A 12,761-nucleotide genomic window follows, 5' to 3' on the forward strand; every position below is an offset into this window, starting at 1 on the left:
AGTTCTCTCTCTATAATTCACATAAGGAAAGCTTCTGGGTTCTTGGGTTTTTTTACAGACATTAGTTTAAACATCTTTTCCAATTCATTATACAGTTGTACCTCATGGTACGGACGGGATCCGTTCCGGAGGCCCATCCGTAACATGAAAAGCCCGCAACTTGAAGCGCCGCATCTGCACAGGCGCAAGGCGCGATTTGGCACTTCTGTGCATGCACGAGCGGTGAAACCCGGAAGCAACCCGTTCTGGTACTACCGGGTTGCTGTGGGACGTAACACGAAAAGACGCAACATGAAGCGGACGCAACACGAGGCATGACTGTATATCATTTCCCAATACAGTGGTACCTCGGGTTACATACACTTCAGGTTACAGACACTTCAGGTTACAGACTCTGCTAACCCAGAAATAGTACCTCGGGTTAAGAACTTTGCTTCAGGATGAGAACAGAAATCGTGCTCTGGTGGCGCGGCAGCAGCAGGAGGCCCCATTAGCTAAAGTGGTGCTTCAGGTTAAGAACAGTTTCAGCTTAAGAACAGACCTCCGGAACGAATTAAGTTCTTAACCTGAGGTAGCACTGTAAGCTTTAACCTTACTACAAGACCACCACATATGATAAAAAGAATCTTATTTCACTTGACATTTGCAACATGTATTTGATTTAAATTTACACATTTTTGCCAATTTGAGATTAAGAGTCTCATGCTCTACCAACTGGAAAGTCGTTAGGTTCCTCCTTAAGTGGCTCTTACCAGTTTGATGGTCTCACTGGTAATGTGCCTAATCTAAATTCCACATCGCTCCCCTTCCCCACGTGACTCAGGGTGCACTGTGAGGACCACTGAGCAGGCATCTAGCTGTTTCCTAATTGCCTTGCGTGTAAGAGATCAACTGCCTTGACTTTAATAGTAAAATTAGAAAAACACTATCGTTTCAGGTGTTGGTCATTTTTACTCCATGAAGAGGACAAGGAGCAGCAGAGGCAGGGGGGGGGGGAGGGGAAGAAAGGCAATAGAAAGGCCAACACAATTTGAATTTCCTTTGTTCCCACAATGCTTCCTCCAGGGATGTTCCAGGTGAGGAATGTGGTCTGGAGGTGCAAACCTTATTCTAACATTAGTTAAAACTGCCTCTCGGCTCCTTTTGATCATAGCCCAGGCCTCTGTTGGTGGTGAAGTTCACCATAAACCACCACCCACAACTAACAGGGGAGGCCACAGGCCTTGGAGTCCTTCAGAACAAGCATCGATGGGCAGAGTGTTCCCGGGTTTTTAGAAAATGTGCTCACCACGGATAACAATTAGTTCTGAAAATCACCTGGTTCCCTCTCTCAAACACCCCACGACCTCTTTTAATGGCAGGGCTGTACTGGCTTAGATGAAATTTGGGGACATAAGCAGAGGGATATAAATCCAGGCATCGCTTGAAGAGCCAAGGTCTCTGCAGAAGTCGCAGACATTCCTGACCTGCTGCAAAGCCTTGCAAGGATGAACATTGTGCTGATTACTATTGTGTTTGCTGGCACCTGCTCAGCATTTCCTAAGTACCAGGTTCCTGTACCCATTCCGATGGTGCCAGACTTGGATCTAAAGAAGGTAAACAGCAACATTTTTCTCCTTCACTTATAACTAGGGATGGTGACAAATTTAGCAATAATCGAGCTTGCATGGCCTTGTTCACCTGATTACACACTTTGCAAGCTGACTGTGCCCTGTTTATAACCCACCTGTTTCTCCACGGAGCGCAAGGTGATGTACCTGGTTCTCCCCTTCCTCATTTAATCCCCACAACAACCCTATGAGGGAGATTGGGCTGAGAGGCAGTGACTGTGAGCTTCATGGCTGAACAGGAATTCGAACCCTGGTCTCTCCCATGCCCTAACCCCGTGGTTCTCCAAGGCTGTGTTGTGCTACACTGGTGTGGCAGGAGAGGATGGCAATAGCAGGAAGAATCAAGGACCGATAAAGAAACATTTCAGTGTAGTGTTTGTGTGGGAGAGAGAGAATATAAAACCAAAAACAGTATCCACACCTCTCTTCAAGAGTTTTGGCTACTCTATAGATCTCCAAAATATATTTTTTCTGTTGCGCCAGCACCGGAGGAGGAAAACACTTAGAAACATAGCAAAGTTTCCAAAAAATAGACCAGAGGCAATCGTACTGCATCCAGCAGAGATTTACTGATGCTGAAGGAAAATAAGCATAACGGTCACAAATCCAGAACATTCAGGATTGGCACAGTCCATTAAAAATATCCAGTTGCAGCACTTAAAATAAAACTTACAAACTTATAATAAGTCTAAACCTTAATACTACAGCATACAGAACACCATACTGTACTAAACAGATAGAAAAGAGAAAACGAGTGAAGCGCAGGCTCCTCCTGGTCTTACTATTATGGTCAGTATTATCTTGACAAAAGGATAACAGAACCAGTTTCAACCAGCTGTACCCAGCTTCTCTGAAGGAATAAGCCAAACAAAAACCTTCTGCCGGTTTCTTTCACAAAGGGAAGGAACCTTCTAGAACCCTCTTGAACTAATCAGAATAGGAAAGATCTCTACACATCAGATCAATACTTTCTGTACTAAGAAACATTGACATTTTCAACTCTGACAAATACGAAAGTTCAGAAAAGAGAAGTGCTTCTTTGTGTTGACGAAATAAGAGTTTGTTTGTCTCATGTTACACCTAATAAAAATGAGATTACCAAACAAATGCAAGCTCACACCTCTCACTGAGTTTGTAAACATATGTAAGGTACATATGTAAGAGGCTCGTTTATAATTATATTGTTATAGATTGGGGGGGGACCCCCCGGGGGGGGACCCCCCCAAACCCTAGAAACTAATAAATGGTGGGATTTTGATTATTTGGGATGTGAAGGGAGAACTACAAGCTGTAAAGAGATTCCTGAGCTAGCCTATGCAAAATGACCTGGCCAAGCCAAGGCCGTTAAGAAGCATATCAGGGCCATTGAGAGTCATTGGCGATGCAAAAGCAATGTCCTCCTGCCTTGCCGTGAGGTGTGAACAGAGACTGGGCGTTTGGAGAGTTTGCCAGGGTAACTGGGTGTGAGGTGACAGGGAAAGAGAGTTTTTAGCAGGGTTTTCTGGGAAGAAGAAGGAAGAAGAAAGAGTGGGACCCATCTTGGGAAGGCTGGCTTGGGGAGATGCCTTGGACTCTAGGGCTGCGCCCCTGTGGGGCACAAGCCGCTCTTGAAATGACCATGCTGTAAGATCTGGACTCCCTCCATGCAGACTGAAGGAGTAAATATGTGAATAAATCATATTTTCACAGCATCTTCAGTTCTCCTAAGGAGCACAAACCCTAGGTGAGTGCCTGGAACCTGCTTGGCAGAGTGTGGGGTGGCACCCAACTACTCTAAGAATATTTTGGGAACGAGTCATGTTCCTATGTAGCATTGTTTTATATGGCCATACCTTAGTTCTCGAACACCTTGGTACTTATAGGTTTTGGCTCCTGAATGCTGCAAACCCGGAAATAAGTGTTCCGGTTTGTGAACGTTTTTTGGATGCCGAACGTCTGACGTGGCTTCCGCTTGACTGCAGGAAGCTCCTGCAGCCAATCAGCCAATCAGAAGCCTCTCCTTGGTTTCTGAACGGTTTTGGGACTTGAACGGACTCCAGGTCAAGAACCAAGGTGCTACTGTACTTATAAAGTAGTTGTGTTCTGTGTTAGTAATCAAGCACTGCTAGGAGTTGCCTCTTTTTGTTTTGCGATGTATTTCTTATCAATTAAAAAAAAAACACTTGATGTGGCTTGAGCAAATTTTCATTCTGAAAGTGTGGCCCAGAGTGGAAAGCCTGAGACCACTATGCCACTTTAGCTACCAGCCTACAATATATATAGAAATGTCTTTCTCAACAACACAAAAACAGTAACACACAAACAAACATCTTCTTTGTAGCTCACCGGTAAGTGGTTTCCTATTGCAATGGTACAGTATAGCAAACAAAAGAGACCATTCTTTGGCTATTCAATGGAGCCCCAAGAGGATGGAGGACTGGTCTTCAAAATTTATTATCCATGGTAAGTCTGCTTCCGTTGCTGTGATCATGATCTCCCTTCACGCAGCACAGAATAAAGAGAAGGGTCCTGAGGCTTTCAGCAGGGAGGCTAGGTCGTATACCCAGGACTTTACCTGGACATGCAGAGACACACCCCCCAAGCCCCAGGCATCCCCCGGGAGGAATAATGACACCTGACAACATGTTATGGGATTAAAATTGGCTACAATTTTATTAAATTCTCAGACGTAGGAAGACCTTGGCTTAGGCATTGGGCGTTTATCCCTCCCAGTCCCCAGCCGGGGATCTGGGGAACATCAGGGTTATCCAAAGTGTGTGGGGATTGGGCAGACTCTGGAGAACGTCTGTTCAAGCAGAGAGCCCACCCCCCATTTCGCCGCGTTGTAGGAGAGAGCACTGACAACCCATTGGCCTATGGCCAGTGCCTCCCCTCAAAATAACTCCTTTAACGGGGAGCCCTGGAATTTCCGGCGCGGGGGGGGGGCGTGGGTCACCGCTTCACGCCTCCACCCCCAATTGAGGGAAGATAGACTAAAGGATTCTGCCCAAGGCATACAAAGTTGTGACGTTTTGCTACGGGGAAGGCGAAACCTGCCAATGCAGGGGAATTCCTTCCCGGTCCCTCAACGGTGACCATCTAGGACCGCAGCGGTGCCTGCATAGCTGTAAAGAAGAAGATTAAACTGCGAAAGAAGGCATAAATTGAGGGAGGGCAGGGTGGGAGAAGTTCAGGAGGACCAACAGGTAAGTTACACCGTCTATTGTGAGTGTGGGTGGTCCTAACTATACCTGGGCAATTCCCTTGGCAACGTGCCCCCCCCAGCCAGGATTGGCTGATTGACGAGGCTAGGCGGGAACCTCCAGGTATCCAGCTTGGGGGGGGGGAGCGGTGAAGCCAACTACCTTGCCGGGGGGTCTAGTACAGTGGTACCTCTGGTTACGTACTTAATTCGTTCCGGAGGTCGGTTCTTAACCTGAAACTGTTCTTAACCTGAAGCACCACTTTAACTAATGGGACCTCCTGCTGCTGTTGCGCCGCTGCCACACAATTTCTGTTCTCATCCTGAAGCAAAGTTCTTAACCTGAAGCACTATTTCTGCTTTAACAGAGTCTGTAACCTGAAGTGTATGTAACCTGAAGGGTATGTAACCTGAGGTACCACTGTAGTCCTGGGGGGGGCACTGTGCCCAACCATGCAAAAGCCACCCCCCAGTTAATGTGGGGAGCGGTCATTTTGTCTGAGGTCCAGCCTTAGCTGTATCCCTGGTCCCCGAAAGTCAGTTACATCAGCTGAGATTCTGAATGTCTATTGGGCAGCTTCCAGTTGCTCCCTCTTCTTCTGAAACTGGGCAATGTCCCCCCCCCCCCGAACTCCAGGACTGGCCAACTCCAAGCTGCTGATGGGGATAATGTCACAGAAAAAATTGTTCTTTTGGGGGGGGGTGCTGGGAAGGGGAAGGAGTGCAAAGGTCAGGGCCATGTTGGCAGGCTGGGACAGAGGCCTAGAGATGACTGGGAGGATGCCTTGGATTCCAATGTTGCCCCACTGTGGGGAACAAGCCTCCTTCTGAGATGACGGTGTGGTCAGATTTGCAACTCCTCCATCTAAACTCATTTTAACTCCATCTAAACTCTATTTAAGAGGCTTCTACTCTGCAGCCTCTTATAGTTGTTTTATCTGCGAGTCTTTTAGCTCTTATGCTCTTACAGTTGTTTTAACTGTGTGTCTTTGTTGGTTTTTAGCTCTTATCTGTTTTAATTATTAGTTTTTTATCCATCCATTATCTGTGTTTAATCTTGTATTTTATTGGGCAGTTTAATCTTGTATTTTATTAGGATGTTTTATGCCTGTTTCCTTGTCCTCATTTGCCCTAACAATTATCGGTCAAAAAATCCTAACTGCTATTTTATCTATATGCTTTTTTAATCCTGGTCTGTGACCGTAATAAAGTTCATTCAAGCTCAGGTGTAAATTTACACTCAGGTGTAAATATGTGTAATTAAACCATATTTCTTAAAGGCAATACAGTGTGATTCTCAGAGGAAACACGGCCTTGGCTGAGCACCTGGAACCCCTTTGAAATCTTGTGCTGAGATTGGGGGGGGGGGCGTGCTGAATTGGGGGGGGGGTAGCAACTTCACAACCCTGACTTTCTTTCCAGGGATGGACAATGTCTGAGTAAAACAGTTGTTGTACGCCCTGTAAAGCAGGCCGAATTCGAAGCTGTAGGTAAGTATAATAGATTTCTCCATTATCTCCATCCAAGCCACCACCCCCCACCCCCTGCCCTCAAGCTCCAGCGAACCTGGGAGAGCAACTTTCCAAGTTCGCTACCAGAAACGGAAGCAGATTTCTCTTCCTTTCTGGATTGAGTTAGATGGATTTCTCCTGAGAGCTAGAAGGGCCTGAATGGAATATTTGGCTTCTCTCAATTATGTATACCCCGCCCATCTGGTCGGGTTTCCCCAACCACTCTGGGCGGCTCCCAACAGAATATTAATAGTAAAAAAGCGGCAACATCAAATATGAAAAACTTCCCTAAACAAGGCTGCCTTCAGATGCCTTCTAAAAGTCAGAGAGTTGTTTATTTACTTGACATCTGATGGGAGGGCGTTCCACAGGGCGGGTACCACTACCGAGAAGGCCCTCTGCCTGGTTCCCTGTAACCCCACTTCCCGCAGTGAGGGAACCGCCAGAAGGCCCTCAGAGCTGGATCTCAGTGTCCGGGCTGAACGATGGGGGTGGAGATGCTCCTTCAGATATACTGGACTGAGGCCGTTTAGGGCTTTAAAGGTCAGCACCAACACTTTGAATTGTGCTTGGAAACGTACTGGGAGCCAATGTAGGTATTTCCTCTGTCTCCAAACTGCAGTAATGTTTCCTTAATTAACTCTCCCCTCTTGTGGTTTCCTGCAACTGATATTCAGAAGCATTTCTTCCTCCAACTGTGGAGGCAGAGCCATTGATAGCCCTCTCCTCCTCCACAAATCTCTCTTGGGGCAGTGAGTTCCATAGTTTAACTATGGGCTGAGTGAAAATGTGCTTTCTCTACCCCCCCCCACCTTTCTTTTGCATCTGTGGAAGTGACTCCCATGCCTGTTAATGGATCTTTTGTGGCTCTTTTTCAATAGATGGGTGGACAACAGTACACTTCGTGGATACAGATTATGAGACTTACCATACCATCCTCTTCAGAACAGTGCGTTCAGGCATGCTACAGCTCTTTGGTATGTCTGGAGACTGGCCCATGGGAGCTTGTTTGGGTGCCATAGGTTATGATGGGCACACCTGTTGTGCCCATCTTTTGAAAATTTTGCCCTTCCTCCCAGTTTGTCTAAGGAGATGTAAATACCACCACTAATTGCCAATAGAGTAATCCACCCCCACCCCCGCCACTAGATTTGTCAGAATACTTTGAGCATCTTGATAAAGTGTCAACAACAAATTTGCCACCATCTACTGGCAATTTAAACCACAGAGCCTACGGCTTGCCAATCAGAAGGTCAGTGGTTCGAATCCCTGCGACAGGCTGAGCTCCTGTTGCTCAGTCCCACCTCCTGCCAACCTAGCAGTTCAGATAAATAGTGGGAAGGTAAACAGCATTTCTGTGCGCTGCTCTGGTTCGCCAGAAGCGGCTTAGTCATACTGGCCACTTGACCCAGAAGCTGTACGCCGGCTCCTTAGGCCATTAAAACGAGATGAGCGCCGCAACCCCAGAGTCGTCTGTGACTGGACCTAATGGTCAGGGGTCCCTTTACCTTTACTGGCAATTCAAATTTTCATCCCCACGGCAACCCTGCGAGGCAAGGGAGCTTAAGGCGCTGGTTGGCATGCTCTGTGCAAATGTGCCTCACAAGCCCCTGAGGGTTGCATCAGGATGGGACAATTCAGAATGGAGAAGGAACTTTGCCCTACACTTCTGGTTTTTCATTTCAAACCTCCTCCTTCTGAAGCTGTTCTTTAAAAAGGGGGGAAGGGAAGGAGTCAGGCAAGAGGTATTTGTTAAGATGCTTAACAGCGTGATGCAGCAGCAAAAAAGATCTAATGCAAATTTCAGCTGCATCAGCAGAAGTATTGTGTCCAGATCCAAAGAAGTCACAGGACCACTCCATTCTGCCTTGGTCCAACCACACCTGGAATACAGCGTCCAGTTCTGGGTGCCACAATTTAAGGAGGATATTGACAAGCTGGAATGTGTGCAGAGGAGGGCAACCAAAATGGTCAAAGGCCTGGAAACGATGCCTTATGAGGAATGGTTGAGGGAGCTGGGTATCTTTAGCCTGGTAAAGAGGAGACTGAGAGATGATAGTCATATTCAAATATCTTAAGGGCTGTCTCATGGAAGAGGGAGCACGCTTGTTTTGTCCTGCTCTGGAAGGTAGTTCTCAAAAACAATGGCTTCAAGTTACAAGAAAAGAGATTTGGACTAAACATCCGGAAGTACGGTATTTTCTGACAGTGAGAGCTGTTCGGCAGTGGAATGGACTCCCTCAGGAGGTTGTGGACTCTCCTTCCTTAGAGGTTTTTAAGCAGAGGTTGGATGGCCATCTGTCATGGATGGTGTAGCTGAGATTCCTGTATTGCAGGGGACTAGATGACCCCAACTGTACCATTCTATGATCTATCCTCCTGGACTATGATGCTGATTCTCAATGCCAACTCCTTGTTTGTGTCTTAAGGCAGGGAACAGACTGTGTCAGATGAAGTGAAAGAAAAATTTAAAACTTTGGCCAAAGATATGCAATTCGATCCAGATGCAATCACCTATGTATCCGAAACTGGTAAGGGCAATTAATGCTTAAGATTTTCTCCGCCCTGGTTGAAGGTATGGTGATGATGATGCTAGCCGCTTGGACTCTAGAGATCACCAGGTATTATTAGAATCTGGATATGAAGCCTGATAAGGAACAGTTGAGGGAATTGAGTGTGTTTAGCCTGGAGCAGAAGAGATCGAGAGAGGATGGGATAGTCCTCTTCAAATGTCTCCTGGGCTGTCACATGGAAGATGGAGCTAGCTTGTTTTCTCCTGCTCTGGAGGCTAGCTTCTGAACCAGTGGATTTCAATTACAAGACAGAGGGTTCCAACTAAACATCAGGAACTACTTTCTTACATTATTATGATTTATTAAATTTGAAGATCTCGGGACAGTTCGCAGTACAGTGGTACCTAAGGTTATAGACGCTTCAGGTTACAGACTCCGCTAACCCAGAAATAGTACCTCGGGTTAAGAACTTTGCTTCAGGTTGAGAACAGAAATCACACGGCAGCAGCAGGAGACTGCATTAGCTAAAGTGGTGCTTCAGGTTAAGAACAGTTTCAGGTTAAGAATGGACCTCCAGAACGAATTAAGTTCTTAACCCAAGGTACCACTGTATAAAAATACAATATAAAAACATAAAAATACATAATAAAAAGGAGAACAATAACAAAACAAACCCTAAGAAACCTAAGGCCCATGGGCCAGAAGCAGCCCGTGGAGGTTGTTTGACCGGCCCACGACCCACCCCCGAACCAAGCTGCCCACTCGCTAAACCGGCGCAGTGCAGGGACTCACTTCCACGGTGCTGTAAATCGCGTCTGCGCATGCGAAGATGCCGGAAATCACATCTGCGCAGATGCAGACGCTGAAAATCATGGGTGTGCCTGCTCACGTGCATGCAGAATCCAACCCACAGATAGATCTCCATGGGACCGAACCGGCCCAGGCAAGATAAACCTTGCTCACCCCTGCCATAAGCCATCCCTCCCACAAACACATGTAAAAGGACATAGACTGTTCATCAGCCCAAGGCCTGGTTGAAGGGAACGTTTTTGCCCAGTGTCTAAATAGATATAAGGGTGGTTCCAGACGATCCTCCCTGGGGAGAATGCCCGCAAAATGGGGAGCCACTGCAGAAAAGGTCCGTTCTTGTGTTGCCACCTTCCAGACCTTTTGTGGAGGAAGCACATGAAGAAAGGCCTCACATGATGATTGCAGGATCCAGGTTGGTTTATGTGAAGAAAATCGGCCCTTGAGGTGTTATCAAGAGAAGATTTTCTCCACATGTAGATAAGCATTATGGATCCTTTAAAAAAGAGAAACCCTACTGATATCTGAGAGCCAGTCTATTGTTGGCTATGGAACAAAATAATAATAATCCTGATCTTGTTCTGTGCCCTGGACCCAATCCCACATCTTGCTCACTCATTAACCGCATTTCTTTTCATCCACAGAGCTCTGTGCATAAGAAGATCTGAAAAAGGTACGATAATTAGTCCTCTGCACACTTACCTGGGAGGTCATAAGCTTTATTGAATTTGGTGGTGTTTACTCATGAGTAGACACATCTAAGGTTGTGCTGTGAGTCCCCAAGGAAGAAGCACCCTACTCTGATTTGACTCCAGCTCTGCAGGGTCATATACAGGACACCATACCTTAAAGCACATTTAAAAGGGTTTCAGGTCACAACTGAAAGGCGATACCCCTCCCTTGGGGAGATCCCAGCTGCGTAACCCACCCCAAAGGATCCTGGGAACTGTGGTCTCCTCTCAGAGCTACAACTCCACGCACTCTGAACAAATCTCAGTTCCCAGGATTCTTTAGCGTGCTTTAAATATCCTTGAAATACAAGATGTGTAATAATAATAATAGCACTTATACCCCGCCCGTCTGGCCAGGTCTCCCTAGCCACTCTGGGCAGCTCCCAACAGAATATTAAAAACATGATAAAACATCAGATATTAGAAAGTTTCCTAAACAGGGCTGCCTTCAGATGTCTTCTAAAAGTTAGATAGTTGTTTATTTCCTTGACATCTGATGGGAGGGCGTTCCACAGGGCGGGCACCACTACCGAGAAGGCCCTCTGCCTGGTTCCCTGTAACTTCACTTCTCGCAGTGAGGGAACCACCAGAAGGCCCTCAGAGCTGGACCTCAGTGTCCAGGCAGAATGATGGAGGTGGAGACGTCTCCTTCAGGAATACTGGGCCGAGGCCATTTAGGGCTTTAAAGGTCAGCACCAACACTTTGAATTGTGCTCGGAAACGTACTGGGATCCAATGTAGGTATTTCAGGACCGGTGTTATATGGTCTCGGCAGCCACTCCCATCCATCAGTCTAGCTGCCGCATTCTGGATTAGTTGTAATTTCCAGGTCACCTTCAAAGGTAGCCCCAGGCCTCAGGCAGAAGTCTCCATGAACACTGATAATTTTAGCTGGTTTAGACCTGGTATCTTGTATATGCAGAACGTGTTCTCTGCCAGGGAGCTAAACCACCCACCCCACCCTGGCGAGTGTCCAAGAAAGGGTGTTTGCTTCATACGAAATGATCTTGGCAGTGGATTAGGGGAACAAGGTTGGTCCCCTAAATGTTCCCCTGGCGCCTCCTTCCCAAAGCCCAGGAAACCTCTGCCCAGCTTAGGGAGGGAGGTGTTATGGTGCTCTGGTAGGTCCAAGAGCCCTCCTGCCACCTTCCCAAACACCACCTGGGATTCCGAGGCAGGCAGGAAGGCTCCAGATTCCTGCCAGAGCCCTGGTGCTTCCTTAAAATGTTTAGTCGCTTGTCCCGTTAGATTCACAAAATGTTTAGGGCTGTGCGTACCCCTGTGTCCCCCCAGAAAAAAAGCACTGGCTTTGCCCATCATCGCCTCTCAGCAAGCTTGTTTGTGCTTCTACAGGGGAATGGAAGGCGGCACAGACCCCTCCAACATCCAACTCATTCCGACATTGACACCTTCCTGCTGATTTGCTGATATTATTATTATTAATTGATTTTATATACCACCCTATACCCGGAGGGTCCAGAGGAATACAACTGCAACCTTTGTGGGTTTTCTCCATGGGCCAAGGTCCCCACCTCTTGCTGTGATAACGGGATCTCTTGTCTTTTGCAATTCCATGCAGAAAGCCAAAAATAACATGGGAAAGATGTCTGCGTGAGGATGGGGATGGAGGAATCATCCTGGAATCTGCCTCCTGCATTGCAAATACCAACTACCATTGTGAACCATTCCATTTGGAAAGAAAACTTGAATCATTTGGATCAGATATATATTCATAAATGGTATTCTAATCACATAAGTGGTACTGTTTTCTCTTCTGTTGGCCTAAGAGGAAAAAAAACTATTATGTGTACACCCCAAATTCATAGCACTATATAAAAAGGAAAATTCCTGGATTCTGAGATCCAGGCTTGGGGCAAGCACTCTGGTGAGAGAACTCCAGTCGAGATCACAAAATACACAGCAAAGTAAAGCATGGAAATATCGGTTGTTGGACCTTTAAAATATGCTCTCTACAGTGATTTCCAAAATGTCCCCATTGGGGGGGAAAAACCTTTCTAAAGTTTCCTTCTTCCCCAAGGAGACCACAAGCTTGGAAAATAAAACATAGTTTACTTATGAACTCTTCAAAGGCCAGGTTCATGGACTTCAGAAAATTGCATAGGCAGTAAAACCTGTCTTAGTTAGAAAGTAGTGGAACTTCCTAAATTTCACAATTCACAAAATGCCTCTGAAATTAAACAGCCTCTTTCTTTTTCTAATTTCAAGGTGCTGAACACAACTATGATAATAAAATTTGTTGACTGGCTCCTGTTGAGGAGATACAAAGATGGTCATGTATAAACGACCCAGTCCACATTGTGTACATGATTTCATTTGGCCACGTTGCATTTCATACTCCTGATTGCACCATACGGTGTCATATTGCATCATACACACCAACCCCAGGA

At 46.4% G+C, this 12,761-nt stretch overlaps 1 protein-coding gene across 1 annotated transcript; it reads left to right on the forward strand.

Moving 5' to 3' along the window:
• Positions 1-1,341: 1,341 nt before the first annotated feature.
• LOC308576957 (prostaglandin-H2 D-isomerase-like) lies at positions 1,342-12,109 on the forward strand. The gene is made up of 7 exons (XM_081177082.1): positions 1,342-1,595; positions 3,931-4,052; positions 6,214-6,281; positions 7,184-7,279; positions 8,732-8,833; positions 10,267-10,295; positions 11,933-12,109. Exons 1-6 carry the CDS (start codon positions 1,488-1,490, stop codon positions 10,278-10,280), a joined length of 510 nt encoding a protein of 169 aa, XP_081033208.1. The 5' UTR covers positions 1,342-1,487; the 3' UTR covers positions 10,281-10,295; positions 11,933-12,109.
• Positions 12,110-12,761: the final 652 nt, after the last annotated feature.

The sequence above is a fragment of the Podarcis bocagei genome (genome assembly GCF_964188305.1).
Source record: "Podarcis bocagei genome assembly, chromosome: 17".
NCBI lineage: Eukaryota > Metazoa > Chordata > Lepidosauria > Squamata > Lacertidae > Podarcis > Podarcis bocagei.